Source organism: Cucumis sativus, chromosome 6 (genome assembly GCF_000004075.3).
Source record: "Cucumis sativus cultivar 9930 chromosome 6, Cucumber_9930_V3, whole genome shotgun sequence".
In the NCBI taxonomy this organism is placed as follows: Eukaryota; Viridiplantae; Streptophyta; class Magnoliopsida; order Cucurbitales; family Cucurbitaceae; genus Cucumis; species Cucumis sativus.
Genome location: NC_026660.2, coordinates 6,775,806 through 6,799,579, shown reverse-complemented (window position 1 = coordinate 6,799,579; position 23,774 = coordinate 6,775,806). Strand labels below are relative to the sequence as shown.

The 23,774-nt window shown below is 31.0% G+C and overlaps 5 protein-coding genes across 6 annotated transcripts; 4 read left to right on the top strand and 1 right to left on the bottom strand.

Annotated features, from left to right (window-relative positions):
- The first annotated feature begins 2,284 nt into the window (after window positions 1-2,284).
- Window positions 2,285-3,061, top strand: LOC101213666 (major pollen allergen Ole e 6). Its single transcript, XM_004140474.3, has 2 exons — window positions 2,285-2,555; window positions 2,794-3,061. The coding sequence occupies exons 1-2, from the start codon at window positions 2,327-2,329 to the stop codon at window positions 2,811-2,813; spliced, it is 249 nt and encodes an 82-aa protein (XP_004140522.1). The 5' UTR covers window positions 2,285-2,326; the 3' UTR covers window positions 2,814-3,061.
- Window positions 3,062-7,837: 4,776 nt separating this feature from the next.
- On the top strand, window positions 7,838-8,367 carry LOC101213913 (major pollen allergen Ole e 6). Its single transcript, XM_004140475.3, has 2 exons — window positions 7,838-8,209; window positions 8,327-8,367. Exons 1-2 carry the CDS (start codon window positions 7,984-7,986, stop codon window positions 8,353-8,355), a joined length of 255 nt encoding a protein of 84 aa, XP_004140523.2. The 5' UTR covers window positions 7,838-7,983; the 3' UTR covers window positions 8,356-8,367.
- A 1,295-nt stretch (window positions 8,368-9,662) lies between these two features.
- LOC105435775 (probable inactive purple acid phosphatase 29) lies at window positions 9,663-13,085 on the top strand. Its single transcript, XM_011658530.2, has 4 exons — window positions 9,663-10,126; window positions 10,988-11,382; window positions 12,272-12,725; window positions 12,856-13,085. The coding sequence occupies exons 1-4, from the start codon at window positions 9,838-9,840 to the stop codon at window positions 12,867-12,869; spliced, it is 1,152 nt and encodes a 383-aa protein (XP_011656832.2). The 5' UTR covers window positions 9,663-9,837; the 3' UTR covers window positions 12,870-13,085.
- A 1,391-nt stretch (window positions 13,086-14,476) lies between these two features.
- LOC101214155 (probable inactive purple acid phosphatase 29) lies at window positions 14,477-17,489 on the top strand. The gene is made up of 4 exons (XM_011658531.2): window positions 14,477-15,022; window positions 15,272-15,666; window positions 16,541-16,991; window positions 17,139-17,489. Exons 1-4 carry the CDS (start codon window positions 14,734-14,736, stop codon window positions 17,150-17,152), a joined length of 1,149 nt encoding a protein of 382 aa, XP_011656833.2. The 5' UTR covers window positions 14,477-14,733; the 3' UTR covers window positions 17,153-17,489.
- A 3,070-nt stretch (window positions 17,490-20,559) lies between these two features.
- LOC101214395 (pentatricopeptide repeat-containing protein At4g01570) lies at window positions 20,560-23,248 on the bottom strand. Of its 2 annotated transcripts, XM_031887834.1 has the most exons (2): window positions 22,624-23,246; window positions 20,560-22,248 (listed from the first exon to the last, which is right to left on the bottom strand). In XM_031887834.1, exons 1-2 carry the CDS (start codon window positions 23,146-23,148, stop codon window positions 20,737-20,739), a joined length of 2,037 nt encoding a protein of 678 aa, XP_031743694.1. In that variant the 5' UTR covers window positions 23,149-23,246; the 3' UTR covers window positions 20,560-20,736. The 2 variants fall into 2 exon arrangements, with proteins under 2 accessions (XP_031743694.1, XP_004140525.1); XM_004140477.3 differs by having other exon boundaries at window positions 20,560-23,248.
- Between the last annotated feature and the right edge of the window lie 526 nt (window positions 23,249-23,774).

The window sequence follows — 23,774 nt, the reverse complement described above, 5'->3', positions numbered from 1 at the left end:
TGGATCTAGCAAACCATCACGATTATGAATGCCTTGGTACTCAGTCCATTTATGACCCACATTGTTGTTCTTCGTCATGGTGTTATTGCGGTGGCAGATGACAGAGTGCATTGCCTTCACACAGTGGCAATTTTCCGTCTGGAGGTGGAGCATGGCGGAGAGTTGATAGAAGGGAGGAGAGCAGGTGCATGAGAGAATGGAGATTGAGCTTCTCATTTGCTAAAAGGAATGAAACTATAATAGCTAGTGAGGGAACTAAGAGTGATGAAGCAATGATTTAATAACGTATTTATGATATAGAATATTGGAAAAAGAGAGCAATAAAGGAAGAAAAAAATTGTATAAATTAATTAATGAGAAAAAAACAAATTGAATATCATATTATATACTTTGGTTTTGTCAAGGAATAAAAGTATATATATATATATATATATATATATATATATATATATATCATTCTCTCGGAGTTTAGGGTTTTGTTATGGCTTTTGGTTAACCAAAAAAGAAAGAAGAAAAAAGAAAAGGATTTAAAGTTGTTTTCTGTCTGTTTCCACTCCAATGAACAAAATGATTTTCTATTTATTTTGCTTTGAGTATGGGTTTCCTTTATTTGGGCAAAATTTCCAAATATATATTGTACTTTAAATTAAACAAGGTTTTCTAAAATTATAGTCTAATATTGGTTATTAAAATATAAAATTAAATTGTGATGAGTTATTGTTTGGAAATTAATTATTAAAATTACAAGTCTCAACTGAATCCTCTTCCATGTTAGAAATAAAACCATGCCATATTAACTTAATTTAATTAACATTTGTATCTTTAACTTTGGAAGAGTCCGAGTTTAAATTTAATCCACGAATTGTATTTAAAAAAAACCTTCTAAAAAAATGACCATGGTATATATGATCTAATCATTCCACCAAGTTGGTCCTCATGATCTTTAATTGATATCTATCAAAATATACCAAGTTGATCATCACCATTGGTGGCTCAAATAGTTAAGTTAGTAGTATGTCCATTTTCTTAATTTGGAAGAAAATGAGAAAGGAGGAAATTATATCAAATAAGGAATGAAAAAATTGGATGTAGTACTGTGTGGGGGAAAAAAGTGATATATAATAGTTTTTGAATTATATGTCATTATTTTTATACAAAAAAGAAGACATATAATATTGAATTATATGTAAATTCAATTACATATTAGGCAGTGTAGAGACATCACAAATGAAAGAGACAAGTCGACCATACAGTCCAAGAGGGGCAGTAATTATTCCATTGGTAGAATTAACTTCCTTAAAGAGCCATATTCTCTTCGATTGACTTGCAAAATGAAAGAATGCATTTGGTTGACTCATAGTAATTATGAACTGAACTTGATTCGGTGCTCTAACACCCCCAACTATGCATTACCCATCCTACATTTACCATGATTACATATACCCAAAACGGTTTTCACAGTAACCTCTCGTGCACCCTCTTCACCTTTCCGTGCACGGAATTCCAAGTCTACGGCAGCCGCAGTGTCCTCGTTCTCCACAGAGCTCGCAAGGACAATTGTCCTCTACAAAATAGTATGAAGGTCTTTTGATGAAACAAAAGACTACTTAGATATAGGATTAAATACTCTATTCTTTTTTCTACTAACCAACCTAAACATGTCTATTTAAATATTGGTTTGGACATAGATACTTCTTGAGGCTTTCAACTTCAAATTGGATTCAAATTCTGATGTTATATTTGGACTTCAAATCTATAATCTTTAAACAAAGTCTCAAATTCATTTATCTTTTGATGGCTAGCATGCACACCACACAAATTCCAATACCAAACATTTCTCCTTCAAGTACACTTATGTTTGTTTATTATCTTATGAACCATTATTTTTATTCCATTACAACATGTATCACTTATTAAATAACAAAAATAACATACATATATAATTAAAGAAAAAAAGTAAGCAATTTGACAAAACTAGATGATGTGTTATGCAATGAAATCAATCTCTCTTTTTCTCTCTTCCCTATATTTAATTAGACTTGTGATCATAATTAGAGAGTCCTTCATCATGATTTCCGCCTGATCAAATTTCAAATGTTCCTTATGTTCATTATGAAAGCATGGCCTACAATTAACATTCCTATTATGTATTATTACACACACACACCATATATTTTATGGCCCTTTATAACTAATTTCTAACAAAAATAGACATTCCATTCTTAGGTAAACCCTTACTATAAAAAGGCTTCTCATCTGCCCAAGAACTTCATCCACAGCAAGACCTAAAAGAATCACCAAAGCCAAGAAACAACAAAAAAAAAAAATGGCCAAGAAAATGATGGCAGTGTTTTTGATGTGCATTGTGGTGGTAACCAGTTTGCAATTTGCCACTGCCAATAAGGAGTATGAAGTGGCCAGTTACGAAGCCAAATTTGATGCCAAGTACAAGGCCTGCTTTGTAACTTGTGAGAAAGAATGCATTGAACGTGGAAGTGGCCACAGTTATTGTGAAGTTAAATGCGACGAAGATTGTGGTGCAAAAGAAGCTGCCGGTACTCATCTCATCCTCTCTTATCTTTCTTTTACTTCTAACATGTTAAATTTAAATTATGATGTAAGTTTAGAATGTACTAACATTATATTTCCATTCTATCGTTTTAAGAAAATTAATCGACGATATATTAACAAAATTTACAATATCTTTTATATACATTTTTTCTTTATTCTTGTAGATTTGTAAATAAAATTTATTCACTATATTTAATTTTAATTGTTGTATTTGTTTTGCAGATAAGTTGCATATCCATTAGCATTGAATAATATGGACAAAAAGGAAAGAAGAGCTCTTGTGAAGGATCAAGTAGTAATTAATATTATATCGAAATTAAACTTGTAATGTGATTCCAATATTGGGATTATAAAGTTTTTTGGTCTTTGGTGTACTTATTGATATGTGAATCCACATGGTAACGATTTTCTAAACTAATTGTCAACATCTCTAATTAATTGGGTTATTAACTAGAGATGACTATTTAAAACTTAGAATATATAGTTTTTGCTAAAGTTATTTAAAGAATACCAACAAAAGAACTTTAAGAAGTTAATGATGAAAGAAAAAACTTGTATTTAACTCTATTGACAATCGTTTCTGGATGACCGTCTTCAATGACTAACTTTAATTTGAGAGGGTACCTTCAACAACAAACCGTAGTTCATAACTGAGACTTTGACGACTACTATCTCTAAAAACTAACTCCTATGAGACCTAATGTGCTTGATGGACTTTGATGACCACGTTTCACGATCGACACGGGTGACTAGTGACCACCTTAAGCAACCAAATCTTTTTATTATTTATATTTACAATGTAATATTTAAGATATACAAATACTTAAGGTACACACATATACTTTGTATAATACCAAAAAAAAAAAAAAAAACTTTAATTATAAAACCCTAAATTCAATACTTAAGAAAAATGCATGCGTTAAACATTAACAACTCAATGAACACGGACTAAAATAGTTAACACCCTTTGTAAGCTTTCTAATTTGTACCTCAAACTATAAAAACTAAAATCTTCGCTATTCAACTCCATTATCGATTATTTTAACCTTACAAATTACAATTAACCACACACACTCTTATTATAACTAAACTATGTGCACCAAACAACGTACTAAGAAATTGCTATTATAGAGTTAATCATACTTTAAACCTTTATTTCCTTCTTAATTAACAGTCAATCAATCAATTGATTTTTTGATCAAATAATCAAATACACACAAAATTGACATCTCATTTTCACTTAAAGAAAAATTGTGTTACATGAAGCTTTTTAATGTCAATATTTTATGGTTTATAGTTTATAGATACAATTGGCATCATGGTCGTACTTCTATCATATGTTGATTTTTATCAACAATATTGTAGGTTAATTTTGCAAATTTTTTTGATGAAGATATCGATAAAGTGTCATGTTGGATGGTGGGAAGATCTCGAATTCGCTTTTTAGTTTAATGTTACAAATAAGATTTTAATCCTCAAATATGGAACCAAAATATTTATAAAATATAATAAAAAATTATATTTCAATGATAGATACTTATAAATTTATGAAATTTTGTTATATTTTATAAATACTTTTTTATATTTTTTCATTTATAATAGTCTTAATTTAATTAATTAATTAACTAAATCAAGTTAAATATTTTATATTTTCTTTTGGATATTTTAAAAAATATCAAAATATTAAAACTATTTGCAAAATATAGTAAAATTTATAAACTTCTTTATACTCATTAAAAAAAATTTTTGTTGTATTTTGTAAATAGTTTCATTTTCTTTTTGCTATATTTATAATAATTCTCATATACTTTATTATTTAATTTAAAGGAAGTAATAAAAAATAGAACATTTGACAAAATATTTACACTTCCTAAAAATTAAATGTAATAAATTTTTTCTTTAATAATTAATGTAAATAGTTTGTTAATTTTTTTTAAAAGACTAATTTATTTAATTAAATTTATCTTATTTAGTTAAATAAATAATTTTAAAATTGTATACAAATTTAACTATAAATATATATCTCATGAATTAATTTTAACATTTCAAAACTTTCTTTCAATATTAGTCTTTAATAATCTATTGTGAGAAGAACCTTATGAATCTATAATTTATAAATTCAATAATTCAATATTAATATCTTAAACTCTTTAATGAATGAATCTCGAGGTAAACCAACCACATCATTGACTCATAAATTCACTATTACATTCTATAGGACAATTTGTTTAACATATATAAACGATCACTATATGTTGATCGATCTTGCACGAGTTGTTCATGTTTATAGTTGGATCAAATATTCGTTTTACTTTTGTAATCACGTATGTATCGTTAAATCCAATCAATTCTTTAATAAACAATTTGTTTAAGCTCCAACCATAAATCAAGTTTCTATACGATCGATAAGCTGATGGTGCAGACCATTGTTCAAGTTCTAAAGTTAGCATAGGAAATCCCAGTTATCCTATATGGAAAAGAAAAGAGTAACGAGTGAACAATCTTCGAACTCGAGTTAGTGGGAGGAAAACTTATTTTTAGTGGTGTATAGTTTTTAGTATTGTTCACCACGTGCAATATTAATTTGTTGTTAGCACACATGAGTGGCCAACCATTGTTTGTTCTATTAATATGGATCTAAAGTTTGTAATGAAAGAGAAAATCTATTTTATTTTTCATTTGTTTCTAAATTTAGCCCCATGATACAATACTATAAAAAGAGATATTGTTCATCCTCATTGAACAAAGCACTTGTAAAAAGGCACAATCCAAAGCAAGAAAAGAAAATTATGGCGAAGAAGATGATGGGAGTGTTGTTGATATGCATTGTAATAATGGCTGTTTTGGAGTTTTCCATTGTCAATGGAGAAGAGAAGGAGGACAAATACGAGTCCAAATTTGATGCTAGGTACAAATCATGCTATGAAAGTTGTGAGAAAGAATGTCTTACAAATGGTAAAAATGGTCAAAGTTATTGCGAAGTTAAATGCGATGAAGATTGCGATGAAAAAGAAGTTGCTGGTATTCTTTCTCGATCTCTTTTCCTTCTCTGTCTTTTCTTACTAAGAAATTACTTTTTCAATATTTTCACACGAACTCAAGGTAGAGAATCGTTTGAACATGTTTATAAACTCAAATTTTGTTTAGTATAATTAAATTGAAATTATTGTATTTGTTTTGCAGATAAGTTGCACGTTGAAGTGAATTGAGGAATGAAAAACAAAGGAAAGAGGAGGCTCTTGAGAAGGATCAAATTAGTTCATGAGAGGAAGTTAATAATATGTAATTTTAACATTCAATTTTTTGGTCATTAATATAGGTGAATCCACCATTTTCATGTTTTTCTTTTTCTTTCAAGGAATAATTTTTGTGCTTCTTAATAATTTTTATTTAGAAACAAAAAAATAGTTCGATAAATGCCACAAACATTATTATATATGATCGTTGAGTATAACTCCTCCCACCATTCGCATCTTCTTTTATTCTCAAAATGTTACAAAATTATAAACATTTTGGAATTCAAATGTAGATAAAGTAACTTACACGGACAAGCAACAAGAACAATAACAAAAGTAAAGTCGAAGAAGAAAGAGAGATAATACTCGATTTATGTTCACTTAGTCCGAACTATACGTCATGGCCGTGATATAGGGTTCTCAATGAAAGAATAGAAAGATATAAAAAGGTTAATTTACAATATTAACAATGATTTCTCTCATTTTTTTTAAATAACATTCTCTCATTTTTCTCTCGAAAAAAAGCTTACAAATTAAACCACACTTACAACAATCGAAAGCGTCACACTTGGTGCACTACGACGTACTAAATAATACATCTTGTGTCTTATTTTTTCTTACCTTAATTTACAAAGGATTAATAGTATATATCAATTTAATTTATAAACAATAGAGTTTTTTTTCTTTCTAAATAAGCCATGGAAAAAGAATACCTAAAGTAGAAAAATTAAAAATAATTATGTTACAGTTGGCTCTTAATTAAAAATATTTTTTTTATAAAATTATCAAAAGAAAATATTGAAGTTGATTGAAAGACGATATACATAAATATATGATAGATATTTTTTTATAAAAAGTATACCAAGTCAGAAAGATCAATAAATACACTAAAATATCTCAACTACCTCACATTATCTTTTAATATTCTCTCCCAAAAAATGCTATACCAAAAAAAATAAATAAAGTTCGATGTTTACCATTATTTTCTCCTAATAAAAACATTAAAAATAAAAACTAATATTTAAAATAAAAATAGATAGAAGGGATTACAAATGATTTTAATTTTTATAATAAAAAGAAATTATTTCATATATCTATATATTTAATCTTTTTAATGAAAAAAATTATGAGTTAATAAAAATTTAAATGTTATACTTGTTCAAATCCTCTTATCTTATTTACCTTTAAAAAAGTAAAAGAATAATAAGTAAATAAAAAGCAGAAAACAAGCCCAACTTTTTAAGAAAATCCTTTTATTTAAGAGTAGATTATATTTTCTTTAAAATTTTGTTTTTAATTAAATAATATAAACTAAATGAACTAATTTTTTTTAAATATAATAAAATTTATTATTTGTGAAAATGTATTACTACTTTTGTCGGCTTACAAAAATTTAAAAAATTCATTTATTTGATAGATATTAATTAGAGATAAAATGTGATTTTTTAAAAAAATATTTAGACTATTTAACCCGAAGTAAATATTAGTTATAAGAGATAATATGTGTTTTTTTATATAATTTTTTATTTAATGTAAATAGATATTAGTTAGAGATTTTTTTAAAAAAATTCCCCTTTGTTTAACATGAAATAGAGTTAAATAAAATATGATTTTTTAAATAAAAAAATCTCTATTTAAAGTGAAGTAGATATATTTTTCTATAAAATAAACATAATAATTTTTTATTTGATTTTTCTATATAAAATAATTTTATTAAAATATAAGTATATATATTTGTTATCAAATGAAAAATAGATTGATTTTCCCACAAAAATGTTTGCAAATTCTAGTTTTAATTACTTTTATTTGTATATGCATGTAGTTTTAGTTGTATTATGTTTAACCAAATAATCATAAATACCTTTTAACAACATGTAGTCGATACAATGCTAAATATATTTAGAGGCATTCTTAAAATATAATGAGTATATATAGAGTGTTTGTTATAAATGAATGGCTTACAGTTTTTGTTTGAACTTAGTTTAACCTTCTATATCGGCTTAAATTTCTTAGTGAAGAATCTATTTTTAGGATTACAAGAAGGCTATAAAGCAACATTCTCATCTTCTCAAACATTCATCCACTTGCCAAAGGGAGCACTTCGATAGACGCTAAATCCAAAGTGATTTTTAAAAGCGTCACCAAAGGCAAGTAAAAACCCACATAAAAAATAATAATGGCCAAGAAGATTGTTGCAGTGTTTTTTATGTGCATTGTAGTGATGGCTTCTTTGCAATTTGGCAATGCCACCAACGAAGAGGTTAAGAAATATGAGGCTAAATATGAGGCCAAATATGTGTCTTGCTATGAAAATTGTTTGAGGATATGCCTTGCAAGGCTCAGCGGCCGAGGCTACTGCGAAGTTAAATGTGACGAAGATTGCGAAGAGAAAGAAGTTGCTGGTACTACCCAAATTCATCTCTATTTTAATTTTAAAACCTCATTTTTTATTCTATTTAGAGTTTAATTTTAATTATTTTCTTGGATTAATTTTGAATTGTTGTATGATTGTTTTACAGAGAAGTTGCACATCCAAATCAAGCACTGATAATAATGGGGGAATTAAAGGAAAAATAAGTGCTCTCATGCATGGAGGATCAATGAGAGAGCTATATCATTGTATTGAAATTGAGTTCATGTGAGGGGAGTTTATGATGATAAACCCTCCTTTCTATACAATCATATGATTCTATTTATAATGAACTTTCTTTCTTTAATTTTTTGTGTCAACCCATCTAACCAATCTATTTTTTATACACAAATTCTCTAATGATATTAATATACACGAAAATCAACACCACATGAGAGTATATACTATCAACTTTCGAGGTTAGAAGTTCAATATCTCATTCTTGGTGATGGTCTAATGCTTAAATCAACTATACATAATTAAAGGTTGCTAATATTTTTAATAGTGTTTTTTGGGTTTTAACAATACATTTTATACTCTTACTAAATGTGAATTTTCTTTTATAGTGTGCTCTTGTTATCTATTCATTTGTTTTAAGTTAGTTTAAGCATGGGCAAACATTATAAAAATAGGATGCACAAACCCTCCAAGCTACACCATATGAATTAATTGATATTTAAAAGAAGAAATTAAAAATGAGTTGTTGCTCGTGACCTTGTTGACAGCCTAATAGTAACAAAATAAAAGTAATGATATGGAAGCAGTAAAGAGTTTTGAATTAAATTAAACCTAAACTATAACAATATGTAGCTTCACGTGCTCTACTTTATAATCATATATAGTTATAGGCAAATTTAGTTTTCTCTTCCAAAATCTTAGTTTCAAACTCATCCTTATCTCATCATCACTTCTCAACCCTAATTCTCCTTGCTTTTTTTTTTAACACAATCAAAAAACAACATAATTGAGTTTGAACCCTACACATTCTTTTTTCTTTAGGATGGTGTAATTTCTCCTTTTTTTTTTTAATTTCATTTTGCCTAACTTGTCAAAATTCATCTCTTGGTCGATTTTGGCAAATATATCATAGTTTTAGAGGTGGAGTCTCAAGTAGTCATTACCGTGTGAGAGCCACTTGAGCCATTTCGGTCTTTCTCACTAGAGAAGTCAACTATTGTTTGGTTGAACTTCACACGTCATCTCCCTTGTGTATTTGTAATTAGTTCTTATTCATGTTTGGGGATCTATGAAAAGCATGTTACAAATGGTTACCTTTTGAAAATTTAAATTAAGTTGTTATTCTAAAGTTAGACTTGGAAAAAGAAAAAAAAGTAAGTCATGATCTCATGGATGAGTGATTTTTCCTACACTAAACTACAAGTAAACGAAGACTTGAAAATACTATTAAATGTGAATACTCATTATTGCTTATCCCATTCCTCCACCAGCACTCTGTCTTCCTCAACTAGATGGTACTATAAGATAGCAACACCACAGTAAATTCATTACTCCACATTAATCAATTTGGTTTTTGGTTAGTTATACCAATAAATTCATTCCCCCGTTTCCCTTTTCTTCCTTTTCAAAACCATCCATTTCCTTTTCTTCTTCTCCCCAAAAATGTCTATGCCGGTGCTGTCTCCCCTGTTTCTGATCCTTCTCTTCTCTCTCACTTTTCCGCCGACCAAATCCACTGCCGTTCAACGGAACCAACCGATGCGGCTGAGATTTGGGAAAAATGGGGAGTTTAAGATACTTCAAGTGGCGGATATGCATTATGCTAATGGGAAAAGTACCCCGTGTGAGGATGTTCTTCCCGATCAGATTTCTTCTTGTTCTGACCTCAACACCACCGCCTTTCTTCGCCGGATGATTCTTGCTGAGAAACCTGATTTCATTGTTTTTACTGGTAGTTCGTTCTTCTAATCATTGTTTCTCTTATTCTGTTGGTCTTGTGGGATTTAATTTATGTTCTTAGTTTGTTTTGTTTTTCTCTAGTTTATGTTTGAGATTGCATTCAGTATCTTGTTTGTTGATTTGAAATTGTAAAATGTAGAGTGGTTATTATGTTATGGAGATTCAATTTTGTATTGGTGAAAAGAGATATAAACATGCTTTGCTGATTGTTAAGGTCCGTTTGATAAGCGTTTTGTTACATATTAAATTCGGACCCGTTTGATAGTTTCTGTTTTTGAAATTTATGTTTATTTCCTTCGTGAGTGTTGTAGAAACACTGGAAATCCTAGTCAAATTTTAAAAACAAAAGGAAGTATTTTGCAAACTATTTTTTTAGTTTTCTAATCTTGGTTTAGTTTTTTAATATATTAGTAGACAGTGAATAGCTAAACATACACTTTTAGGTGTGAGTAGTCTTCATAATCTTTCTTTTAAAGAAAAAACAAATAGTTATCGAATAGGCCAAGTTTTTTTAGAAAATCAGTAGAGAGTGAATAACGAAACAAGGAAAACTTATATGTACAAGTGGGTGTTGGGCAGTTTGTTGAGGATCCCACGTCAAAACTTTTAATGCAGCTCATGTTTTTTATATGATATATGGGCTACTTTGCAGAGATAGAACCTCATGTTATCTAATTTGGTATTAGAGTCATACAGATTCAAGAATGATAAACTCAAAGGGACATCTTATTTGAGACTTTGTGTTTTTTATTACTAGTAGTATCTATAAGTTTAATTTCCAAGTGGAAAAAGACAAACTGTTATCCAATGAGAATCAATAAAGCTGAAAGTAGTTAAATGTGTGAAATGTTAGGGGACAATATCTTTGGATACGATGCAACGGATGCTGCAAAATCATTAGATGCTGCATTTGCTCCAGCAATTGCTTCCAACATTCCTTGGGCTGCTGTTCTGGGGAACCATGACCAAGAATCTACTCTTTCTAGGGAAGGAGTAATGAAGCATATAGTTGGGTTGAAAAGTACTCTTTCTAAGGTTAATCCTTCAGGAATGAAGACAATCAATGGATTCGGGAACTACAATCTTGAGGTAAGCGGGGTGAAGGGATCTGATTTTGAGAACAAATCGGTTCTAAATCTGTATTTCCTTGACAGTGGTGATTACTCCACAGTTCCTGGGATTTATGGCTATGGCTGGATTAAACCTTCTCAGCAGTTTTGGTTTCAGCTTACTTCTGCGATGCTCAAGGTACATATATCTGCTTTTGACCGACATCTTAATGTGTTATACTTTGTAGAGTAGGGATGTTAAAAAGAACACCCAACTAACCCAACTTGAATTATAAAAGTTGGTTTGGTTTATAACAATTTTGTTGGTTGAAATTTTAAAGAACAGCTCATTTTCGGTTTGTGGGTTCAAACACCAAAATTTTGAACCAACACGAACCAGACTGATTATTACTAGTATGGACAAACTTTTTAGGGGTGTTTGTTCCAAGAAGTTAAAGTTGGGGGAGTGGGAACTTGTTTCTTCCAAGGAGGTTGTGGGTCTGATGACTAAAATACGTTGATTCATGTTTTATTAACTCCTTACACTTTTAGGTCCACAACTTCACAATTCCAGGCAGCAATGACAGAGAGGCATTGCTGCTGGAGAATGACACAAGAGAAAGGGGGGAGAAGCAGTATGGCAGTTTGGGTTGGGAAAGAGTGAAACGATAGAGAAGGAGAATGAACAACAAGAGAGAGGGAGAGAGGCATATCGTAGGTGTGTACTGTGCAAGTTCGTTCGAATCAGGTTGAACGGATATTTTGGTGTTTGAACCCACAAACTGCTGCAATTGTTTCTTTAATATTTCAACCCTAACTCAAACCAAATAGTTCAGGTAATTCAGGTTAGGTTTTTCGCGTCATTGGGCTTCTTGAACACCCCTAGTATTTAGGTGGGTAAAATTGGTGGTGTTTCTCTAAGAAACTATGTCTTGTATTGTGAAATGTTTGCTTTCTGCTCTTCTTCGAATGTATCCCTTTGTACTGAAAAAAGGTGCATTGAGAACCATAATATTTTATATAACTTGCACATTTAATACATCAAATTACAAATAAAGTACATATATACTTTCTATTGTTGGGTGTAGAGAGCATACACGGGCAAGCCATTCCCTCAAAAGACTGCAGCACCTGGGCTAACATTCTTCCACATACCATTGCCAGAGTATTCAAGCTTTGATGCATCTAACTATACGGGTGTTCTCCAAGATGTAGGGATCAGCTCTCCTTCTGTGAATTCTGGTTTCTTTACCGCCATGGTTGAAGCAGGAGATGTAAAAGCAGTGTTTACAGGCCATGATCATCTCAATGACTTCTGTGGGTTGCTTACTGGGATTAACCTTTGCTATGGTGGAGGATTTGGGTACCATGCTTATGGGAAGGCTGGGTGGTCTAGGAGAGCTAGAGTGGTGGTGGCTAACTTGGAAAGAACAGCTAAAGGAAATTGGGGAAGTGTTAAATCTATCAGAACATGGAAACGCCTTGATGATAAACATCTCACACGCATTGATAGTCAAGTTCTTTGGAGCAAGAACTCTCTTGGTAAGCTTCTTACTCTTTTTTCTTGTTCTTTTCCTTATATATATATATATATATATATATACATATGATGTTTTTTTCAGCCAAATTATATGTAATTGTGGTTACTTATGTGAATTATTTTCTTGTGAAGGTGGCGATCTTTGAGAAGTGAATATAATAAGATCCGGTCTGCTATGACAATCATACTGCTTTTCTACATCCAATTCATAAAGAAAGTTATCACAAAGGCAATGTAATAGAAACAATTGCTTTTTTTTTATATATATATACATTTTTTTTTACAATATGTGAGATAGGGGAATTAAAGTTGGATCAAAATTACATTTTTTAATGCTAAGAACCAAATAAATTTATACTATATATTATTATGGGAATCAAGATTCGATCTTCTAACATACATTTTAAAAAATTAAAAAAAAAAAAAAAAACGAGCTAGTTTCAATTTGTATTTTAGGATTTAGTATTTAAGCTGTACAAATTAGAGTTAGGTCTCAACCTATTCTTTTTTTAAAAAAACAATATATTTGATTTTGAATCCTCCCTCATTTGGGAACTTAAACTTTTTTTAAAAAAATAAAGTGATTTTAGAAACTAATATAAAAATAGAATTTGGGTAAATTTATAGATCAACATGGGTCTCACTCCTTTTCTTGTTATATATATATATATATATATATAGAAATTACACTGGATGACTATTTCAGTAATAATAATTAAGGATATGACAATATTTTTTAAAAATTGTAAATATAGCAAAACTATTACCGATAGACTTTTATCGCTGATAAATTTCATATGGTATATCAGTGATAGACCAATATTTGCAACATAGTCTATTAGTGATAAACTTATATCATTGATAGAATTAAACAAATTTTGCTATATTTACAAATTTTTTAAAATTGTGCTATATATTTAATTAATTTGAATTTAATTGCTAAATTTGCAGCTATCCCATATATATATTACGCATGGGTCTCACGTATTTTTTTTTTTATTATTATTATATATATATATATATATATATATATATATATATATATATATATACACATTAAATATCTCACTATTAAATATTTAATTTTTCTTATTAATTCATGTTTCCTAATTTAATTGGATTATTTCTTAACTAAAATGATACATATTTTTTTAAAAAAATTCAACTTTTATTAAAGACACATATATTAAAAAAAAGGTTATTAAAAATATATATTAAACAAGTTAAAATAGTAATAATAATAATGGAGAGAAGTTGAAGCTTACTCTAATAAAATAATAAAAACAATTGAAATCATCAATGCCCATTACACATGTGCGTAATTGAATAAAAAAACTTAATGTTTACAGAAAAAGAAAAAAAACAAGAATTAGTCAACATGAGCTTAGCTCAACTGATACTTGTATGTTCAGGTGGACAAGAGGTCCTGGGGACAAGAGGTCCTGGACTAGAAAACCTAATCATATTAGGAAATTATTTTATATCATTAGTACGAGAAATTTATATAATGAGAAAAGAAAGGTGTGTAGCACATGGCTAGTATATTATATATATAATAATAAAGAATGAAGGTGTGGGGCACCTTTTGAAAAGGTATGTTTGCATTAAATAATAATTTTTTTAAAGGGAAAAGCAGTCTTTTAAATTTTGTAATTTACAAAATGGAAGTGACATGATAATTATTGCTATTCTTCAGACTCTTTTTTAAAAATTGAAAGGAATGGGCTGTTCTCAAAAATAGAAAAGAAAAGTAGTCATGGATGAGTGACTTTTGGTAATATTAAACTACAAAGTAAAGAATACTGTTAAAATGTATTCATACTCATTATTGCTTATCCCACTCCTCCACCAGCACTCTGTCTTCCACAACTATACAATACTATAACATAGGAGCACCATAGTTAATTCATTGCTCCACATTAATCTCAATTTGGTTTTTCGTTCCTCATACCAATAAATTCATTCCCCCATTTCCCTTTAATTTTCTTCCTTTTCTTCTTCTCCCCAAAAATGTCTATGCCCGTGCTCTCTCCCCTGTTTCTGATCCTTCTCTTCTCTCTCACTTTTCCGCCGACCAAATCCACCGCCGTTCAACGGAACCACCCGGTGCGACTGACATTTGGGAAAGATGGGGAGTTTAAGATACTTCAAGTGGCGGATATGCATTACGCTAATGGCAAAGATACCCCGTGTGAGGATGTTCTTCCCCAACAGATTTCTTCTTGCTCTGACCTCAACACCACCGCCTTTCTTCGCCGGATGATTCTTGCTGAGAAACCTGATTTCATTGTTTTTACTGGTAGTTCGTTCTTCTAATCATTGTTTCTCTTATTCTGTTGGTCTTGTGGGATTTAATTTATGTTCTTAGTTTGTTTGCCTTTTCTCTACTTTATGTTTGAGATTGAAATCAGTATCTTGTTTTTTTATTTGAAAATGGGTTTTTAAATTCTGGAGTGGTTATTATGTTATGGAGATTCAATTTCGTATTGGTGAAAAGAGGTATAAACATGTTTTGCTGATAGTTAAGGTCCGTTTGGTGAAATGTTAGGGGACAATATCTTTGGATTCGATACAGCGGATGCTGCAAAATCATTAAATGCTGCATTTGCTCCAGCAATTGCTTCCAACATTCCTTGGGCTGCTGTTCTGGGGAACCATGACCAACAATCTACTCTTTCTAGGAAAGGAGTAATGAAGCATATTATTGGGTTGAAAAATACTCTTTCTAAGGTTAATCCTTCAGAAGTGAAGACAATTGATGGATTCGGGAACTACAATCTTGAGGTAGGTGGGGTGAAGGGATCTGATTTTGAGAACAAATCTGTTCTAAATCTATATTTCCTTGACAGTGGTGATTACTCCACAGTTCCTAGGATTGTTGGCTATAGCTGGATTAAACCTTCTCAACAGTTTTGGTTTCAGCTTACTTCTGCCAAGCTCAAGGTACATATATCTGCTTTTGACCGACATCTTAATGTGTTATACTTTGTAGAGTCGGGGTGTTAAAAAGAACACCCAACTAACCCAACTTGAATTATAAAAGTTGGGTTGGTTTATAACAATTTTGTTGGTTGAAATTTTAAAGAACAGGTCATTTCGGTTTTGTGGATTCAAACACAATTATTTGAACTAACCCGAGCCAAACTGATTATTACTATTATAGACAAACTTTTTAGGGGTGTTTGTTCTAAGAAGTTAATGTTGGGGGAGCGGAAACTTGTTTCTTCCAAGGAGTTTGTTGGTCTGATTACTAAAAAACGTCGATTCATGTTTTATTACCTCCTTACACTTTTAGGCCCACAACTTCACTATTCCAGGCAGCAATGAGAGAGAGGCATTGCTGCCGGAGAATGACACAAGAGAAAGGGTGGAGAAGCAGTGAATAGCAGTTTGGGTTGGGAGAGAGTGAAACAACAGAGCAGGAGAACGAACCAACAAGAGAGAGAGGGAGAGAACCGTAGGTGTGTACTGTGCAAGTTCGAATCAGGTTGAACTGAAATTTTGGTGTTTGAACCCGCAAACTGTTGCGATTGGTTTTTTAATATTTCAATCCAACTCAACCCATATAATTCAGGTTAGCTTTTTTGCGTTGTTGGGCTTCTCGTACACCCCTAGTATTTAGGTGGGTAAAATTGCGGTGTTTCTCTGAGAAACTATGTCTTGCATTGTGAAATGTTTGCCTTTTGCTCTTCTACGAATGTTTCACTTTTTTACTGAAAAATGATGCATTGGGAACCACAATGTTTTATATGACTTGCTCATTTAATACCTCAAATTACAAATAAAGTACATATATACTTTCTATTGTTGGGTGTAGAGAGCATACATGGACAAGCCATTCCCTCAAAAGACTGCAGCACCTGGGTTAACATTCTTCCACATACCATTGCCAGAGTTTTCAAACTTCGATGCATCGAATTACACAGGTGTTCGACAAGAAGAGATCAGCTCTCCTCCTGTGAATTCTGGTTTCTTTACCGCCATGGTTGAAGCAGGAGATGTAAAAGCAGTATTTACAGGCCATGATCATCTCAATGATTTCTGTGGGTTGTTTACTGGGATTAACCTTTGCTATGGTGGAGGATTCGGGTACCATGCTTATGGGAAGGCTGGGTGGTCTAGGAGAGCTAGAGTGGTGGTAGCTAACTTGGAAAGAACAGCTAAAGGAAATTGGGGAAGTGTTAAATCTATCAGGACATGGAAACGCCTTGATGATAAACATCTCACACGCATTGATAGTCAAGTTCTTTGGAACAAGAGCTCTCTTGGTAAGCTTCTTACTCTTTTTTCTTTTTCTTTTCCTTATATATATATATGTGTATATATACATATGATGTTTGTTTTTTTCAGCCAAATTGTAATAGCCAAATTATATGTAATTGTGGTTACTTATTCTGAATTATTTTCTTGTGAAGGTGGCGATCTTTGAGAAGTGAATATAATAAGATCCGGTCTGCTATGAAAATCATAGCGCTTTTCTGCATCAAATTCATAAAGAAAGCTATCATAAAGGCAATGTAATAGAAACAATTGCTTCTCTTCTCTTTTCTTTTCTTTTTTTTACATTTTTTTACTATATGTGAGATAGGGGAATTAAAGTTGGATCAATTTTTGGTTTTTGTTTTTAATTGCAGTAGGTACTTAAAATTTCACAAATTGTTTTTGTTTTTGTATTTTTTTTCCCCAAAAAGTGTGACCTTTCCTATTGAGTTTGTATTTTTAAATAAAGCAATAGTTTATGAATTATAAAAAAGTATATTATTATATTTGTAATTATTTTAAGAAATGCTATACTTTAATTTCTTTGGATAATACATATTAAAAAGAAATTAGAAAAAAAGGTTGGACGAATTTTTAGATATAGCAAAGTGAATCAAATTTTTATACATATTTTATCAATGACAATGTAATATGAAATTTGAGTGTGTTTTGTAAATTTTTTCGACAATCTTGAAGGCATTACCATTTCATGAAGAAAAAAAAAAAAAAAAAACAAGAACGATGAGATTTCAGTCATGTTCCATCACACATTACGAAAAAATTGTCTGATGGAAATATGAGCTGATGGTACATAGGCAACTTAAGCCAATAAAAAAAAAATTGAACAACGTTATGACTTGATTTTTTTTCTTCAAACGATATTCATCTCTACTAGGTAATCACAACAAATTGGGGGGAAATCCCTAAATCCAAGATGTTCATCCCTAGTAATAATGTAATGCAATAAATTGATGTACACTAATTTGTGCAAGACTTCATACAAGTGGAGTGCATGTAAAAAAGAGAGCCTCAAAATCAAGCTCAAAGGCTTCATCGATGATTCCTCATATTCAAGCTCGAAGTCTTAATTTGACACCTCCTTTATATTCAAGCTTGAAAACTTTCATCAATGCTGCAACTCCACCTCTCCAAAAGGATGACAATGGTGCAGCTTCAAGAGGAAGACGATAGTGCAGCTCTGCCTTTGCAAGAGATGATGACGATAGTGTAGCACCACTTCTACCTCTCTAAGAAGATGCCTATAATGCTAAAGCTCTGCCTCTGCCTCATTTTCAATGTGTTACGACTGAGGGGATTCATCTTCATTTTCTCCCACTGTAGTAGAGAGAATTCATGTTCATCTTCTCCCATGTGTCGCAGCCGAGAAAATCATCATCTTTATCTTTCATGTGTTGCAACCGATATGCTTCTCCATTTTCAAGCTTGGTGTGATCCATCATAAAGTTCAAGTCAAAATAATGATAAAGTCAAGTGTACTTTCATCTTCAATCAAGGTCGAGGTGTTCCATCTTCAAGTTTTCCTTCAAAAAAGAAAAAAAAATTGGTGAGTAAAGAAGAAGAAGAAGCCCGATTGCTCTTACTAGGGAGGTGGATTTGTCACACACGGCGAAACAGATCGAGAAGCCCGATTGCTCTTACTAGGGAGGTGGATCTGACAACAAATGTCCAATTATTCTATAGTAGAAGTTGGATCGCTGACGGCAGAGTCACACCTACAAACGATTGAAAAAAATAGAAAGAGAGAAGAGAATTAAGTTTTTCATACCTTTCTTTTGTTAAATAATTAGGGTGTGGGTCTATTTATAAGACCAACAATCCAATTATTAAAAAGATTATGAATGACATTTAGTATTTTTTTTATAAAAAATCTAATTCGTAAAAGATGGGAAATGATAAAGAAAAGATAATTTAATTGTCTTATTTTATTTTAATTATATTCAATATTTAAAATAGAAAAGATAATCAAATTATTTTATTTTATTTTAAATTATATTATTTTCTTTTGGATAAATCTCAATTTTTTTTTTACAATTAAAATATTTAAACATTTCCACATTTTCAAAAAAAAAAAAGTTCTATTAGTTTTATATAAAGAGGTCTTTTAAAAGATAGAAAAAAATGAAGAAAAATTGCATAGGATAGCATTTTAAGAATATGATATAACAATCATAGCACATTGTTTTAGAATTGTGCAAATATGGCAAAATTTTCACTTCTTCATCTTAAATTTGATATTATTCCTAAACTACCCTTCAATAACTCATTTCTCTTCTCTTTTTAATGTCCTACTCATTATTTATTTATGTTCCCACTTTTTAAGGTTCAAAGCATATCAGTAAAGTGAATCATTATCAAGTATATGAATCAAGTTTACAAGTGTATATCAAGTGTATAAGTAGGACTTCAAGCATATCAAGTGTCTTTAAACAATCGATTGTATAAGTGAAGAATATTAAATGTATCTGCAGTGTATCGAGTGTATCAAACATATATTAATAATGTTTCGGTATCAATTGTATCAAAAAGTATTACGTACATCAAGTGTATCAATTAGATGTATTAGGTGTATCAAGAAGTATCAGGTGTATCAAATGGTGTATTAGATATGTATAAGGTGTATCAAACGTATATTAGTAACAATGACATTTGTAATATTTTAAATAAAATCAATATTTTGTTAACACAATCTTTAGTTAAGAGAGAAATTGTAAACAGCCAGGGAAACTTAGCAAAAAATTATATATATTTTTTAAAATTCTTTTATACATTACCTAAAGGCTAAATTTGAGAATTCAGTGAAATATCATATTAGAAGTTTAAATCTTAAGACAAAGAATCAAATGCAATCAACTTTTTTTTAAAAGAAAAAAGGGTAAGAAATAATTTGGATTCTAGTTGACTATCTTTTCCTTTTGATAGGGATTTCTTGACTTGTAGCAATAAGGGCACCAACATTATTAGTCACTATTTGAATTTAGGGATTTAAAAGTTTCACATGTTTTTTCATTTTGTAAGTATGTTAAAAATATAATTCTAGCTCAATTGATACACTTTACATACGTCTAATCCTCATATTTATATACATAAATATTAAAAATAACAAAACGTTAAAAATATTTAATTTAACGACAGTTAAATAGATATGCTCGTTGGCATTTAAATAAATGAAACAATACAATGTGACATTTTTGTAATTAAGTTAATCTTTATCAACTTTTAAAATTTTAAAAAAAACACAAGTAAATTATTATAGCATTAGGTTATTATAGTTTGTAATTTAGTTGTATATTATTTTAGTTTGAGTTGCATTAACCTGTGCTAGTTTATATTTTCACAATAAATATATAATTTACTTTTTCAATCCTTTAACAAATATTCAAAATCTGTTGTATATTACGTGTATATCAAGTGTGTATTAAGTGTTTATTAGAAGAGTATCAAGTGATTATTAATGTATCAAAGTGAATATCAACAGTACATTCGTAGCGTATTAAGTATGTCTTGTGGTATATTATATGAGATTTATTTACTACGAGCCTAGTTTTTTAAACTTAGTTTTGCCAAACATGAGCATTTCTGAACTTGCTCATCTCTTACCCTTTCTTATTCCTGTATTGGAAGGTCAAAACAGAACATACAAGAACATGAAAATTACTCGATCAAATAAATTAGACCGACTTTTATACTTATTAATTCACAACAAAATCAGATAGACTAATCTACACAGGAAAATCAAGAACTGTTTTTATCACGTATGATTGAAGCTTTTTCATACCTCGCTTTCTCCATCTCTCTCCCTAGAAAATCCAAAGTTGTATCCGTGACATGATTTGGGGAACACCCTGAATCCAGCATCATTTTCAAGAATTTGTAAGCATCCTTTAACCGACCTGCTTTGCTATGAACTTCAATGAGTGTATTAAAAGTGACAACATCTGGGTTTATCCCACTGTTCCTCATCTGTCCAAAAAGCTTATTTACATCATCCATTCGACCTGCCTTCCCCAGTGCATTAATCAAGGTGTTGTACATTACGATATCGAGATAGCCACCCTGCTCCATTAGCTTTTCCAGAACAGAACTTGCAAGATCCGCTCTCCCCATCTTCCCGAGTCCTTGAATTATCACATTGTATGTGGCTATATCGGCTGGACATACATTCTCGCCCATTTCGTTAAATATACCCCATGCCTGGTGAAAGTAGCCTTTCTTCACAAACGAACTCAACATTGAATTGTAAGTGTACTTCACTGGGTTGACACCCATATCACTGAAGATCTCAAACAACTTACATGCTAAGTTCAATTTTCCCTTTGCAAGAAAAATAGACAAAAATGTATTAACCATATTGATATCGAATGAGTTGTCCTGTTTTTCTTGGATTCGTCGCCCCTGCCTTATAGAGAATGGTTGCAAAATGTCACTGGTAGAATTCGCAAGATTAGCCAAACGATTTACGTATGGGGATGACGACCAACTATCCATATCTCTTTCTTCTGTGTTTTCAAAACTGTTGTCAATATTAACTTTTGCAGCAGAAGAAGCTCTTGAACTAATAACCTCACTCAAGTCCTCCTTTGGAGAGAACAGAGATGAGAAGTCTTTCCTTTTATTTTTCTGATATTTGATTGAATATTCCATGTTAATTTTCCATTTGAGAACATTGGGGACTAAATCACCTTCTCTAATATGCTTCATCAGCCTCTCTAACCCATCCCACTGGCCTTGCTTGTGCATTGCAATTAAAAGAGATGTTATAGTAATAAGATCAACAACAAAGCCTCTTGCTTCCATTTCTTCAACCAATTGTAGTGCTTCCTCAAGCAATCTCTCTTTACACAGCTGCAATATAATGATGCTGTAAGTAACAGCATCCACAATTTGACCCTTTTTCTTCAAATCACAGAACAAAGTGTAGCCAGCCTCAGCTCTTCCATTCCTAAACAATCCATCAATTAGAATATTGTATGTCCAAGGAGAAGCTCTTACATCTTCTTGCACCATTTTATCAAAAAGTTGACATGCTTCAGTAACTTTCCGAGCCTTAAATAGCCCGTTGAGGAGAGAATTATACACAATAGTATCTGGGATCAATCCATTGTACTCCATTTCATTAAAAATCATAGTTGCATCGTCCATTCGGCAAGACTTACAGCAACCCTGAATTATGATACGATAAGTAAAGGCATCAGGCTCATGACCTGACCCTTTCAGTTCCTCCCACACAATAAGTGCATCCTTAACCTTCCCTACCAAACAGAGCACATGAATAATGCTGTTATATGTACACAAATCTGGACTGAACGACTCCGAAACTAAACTCTTTTCCTTCATTTCTTTAAACAGGGAAAGAGCAGTATCCAGATATCCCCAACATCCAAAAGCATAAATACATATATTATAACCATATACACTAAACTCAAAGGATTCAATTGCTCTAAGCTTGTCAAAAACCTTTTTGAACTCAACCCTCATGTCTAATTTCCTAAGAGCAACCAACAATTCATTACAAGCAAGTGAATTGGGCAAGAAATGAAAAGTAGTAGCAGCAGAGTCAACTTGCCCACCATTATTAAACCCATCAAGCAGCTTAAAGAAAATAGACAAAGCCAAACCCACCTGGTTTTTCCTTAGTAGAGCGACAAGAACAGAGTTGTAGGTGTTAAGTTCCAAGCTAGTTCCCAAATCTTCCATATGGTCTAAAATTTCAAGGGCAGCATCATATTTACCAGACCTGATAAACGCGTCGAGAAGAACCTTGAAAGTGTGAGAATCAACAGAGACACCGTCTCGTTTCATTGAGTCGAGTAAAGGGGGAACCTCATGGAGGTAGCCAGAGCGGCAGAGGATATGGAAGATTTGGGAATATGTGGAAGGAGAATGGTTGAAATTGGGGGCGAGAGAACACCATTTGAAGAAATCGAGCTTGTGGGAGGGATTAAGAGATCGGGAATGGAGGATTTGGAGGAGGAGAGGATGTGATATTGGAAGAGAATGGTGTTGGAGAGTTCGAGTACCTGATTCAGAAAGGGTTTTGGTAATGGAAGCGAGGAGGAGGAGATGGGATAAGTGAGAGAGAGTTGAAGCTGTTCTTGAATGTGATTCTATGGAAAGGAAGCAAGTTCTTGTTCTTCCATGGCGCATTGGATTGGCATTAGACAATGGAGGATTAAGAAATTCAATGGAAGTTGGAGAAATGAATCAAGAAGAGAAGCAATTGGAAGAAATATGTTATTAGTTGGATTCATTTCATTCGGGTTTTAGGGTTTTTCTCTCTCTTTACTAATCAACATTCATCTTTTAAAAATCGATAATTTTTTAATAATTCTTTAATAATCATATATCATCACTAATTACTTGTCATATTTTTTATATTCATAATATGTATCTAACTATAGATAGAATTCAAAATTTTAGTATAACTAAATATTTTAATTTATTTTACTATTTTAAAAAATATTTTACTATTTTAAAAAATATTTCTAATAAAAAAATATAAACTATTTATAGCAAAATCTTATTTTAGTAAATATTTGGTTAAATTTACTATTTTTTTTTACCTTTTTCTTTTTATTATTCTCGAAATAAACACTCATTTATTTTTATTTTGGTTGCTTCTGTCGAGAATCTTGAATATTTATTTAAAGAGCGACGGAGGTGGTGAGGTGTAAAGCAGTGAAAATATTTTGATCCTTATGCTAACGGTAATGACATTTTATAAAACTTATTTTTGGAAACCTTAAGCCATATATTCATGCTTAAAATACATT

Excerpts from the sequence above, each read along its gene's own strand:
- LOC101213666 (XM_004140474.3), top strand. The coding sequence starts at position 2,327 with ATGGCCAAGAAAATGATGGCAGTGTTTTTGATGTGCATTGTGGTGGTA. Across the intron at positions 2,556-2,793 it reads TGGTGCAAAAGAAGCTGCCG|ATAAGTTGCATATCCATTAG; the intron begins GTACTCATCTCA and ends TTTGTTTTGCAG.
- LOC101213913 (XM_004140475.3), top strand. The coding sequence starts at position 7,984 with ATGGCCAAGAAGATTGTTGCAGTGTTTTTTATGTGCATTGTAGTGATG. Across the intron at positions 8,210-8,326 it reads CGAAGAGAAAGAAGTTGCTG|AGAAGTTGCACATCCAAATC; the intron begins GTACTACCCAAA and ends ATTGTTTTACAG.
- LOC105435775 (XM_011658530.2), top strand. The coding sequence starts at position 9,838 with ATGTCTATGCCGGTGCTGTCTCCCCTGTTTCTGATCCTTCTCTTCTCT. Across the intron at positions 10,127-10,987 it reads TGATTTCATTGTTTTTACTG|GGGACAATATCTTTGGATAC; the intron begins GTAGTTCGTTCT and ends GTGAAATGTTAG. Across the intron at positions 11,383-12,271 it reads TTACTTCTGCGATGCTCAAG|AGAGCATACACGGGCAAGCC; the intron begins GTACATATATCT and ends TGTTGGGTGTAG.
- LOC101214155 (XM_011658531.2), top strand. The coding sequence starts at position 14,734 with ATGTCTATGCCCGTGCTCTCTCCCCTGTTTCTGATCCTTCTCTTCTCT. Across the intron at positions 15,023-15,271 it reads TGATTTCATTGTTTTTACTG|GGGACAATATCTTTGGATTC; the intron begins GTAGTTCGTTCT and ends GTGAAATGTTAG. Across the intron at positions 15,667-16,540 it reads TTACTTCTGCCAAGCTCAAG|AGAGCATACATGGACAAGCC; the intron begins GTACATATATCT and ends TGTTGGGTGTAG.
- LOC101214395 (XM_004140477.3), bottom strand. The coding sequence starts at position 23,148 with ATGCGCCATGGAAGAACAAGAACTTGCTTCCTTTCCATAGAATCACAT.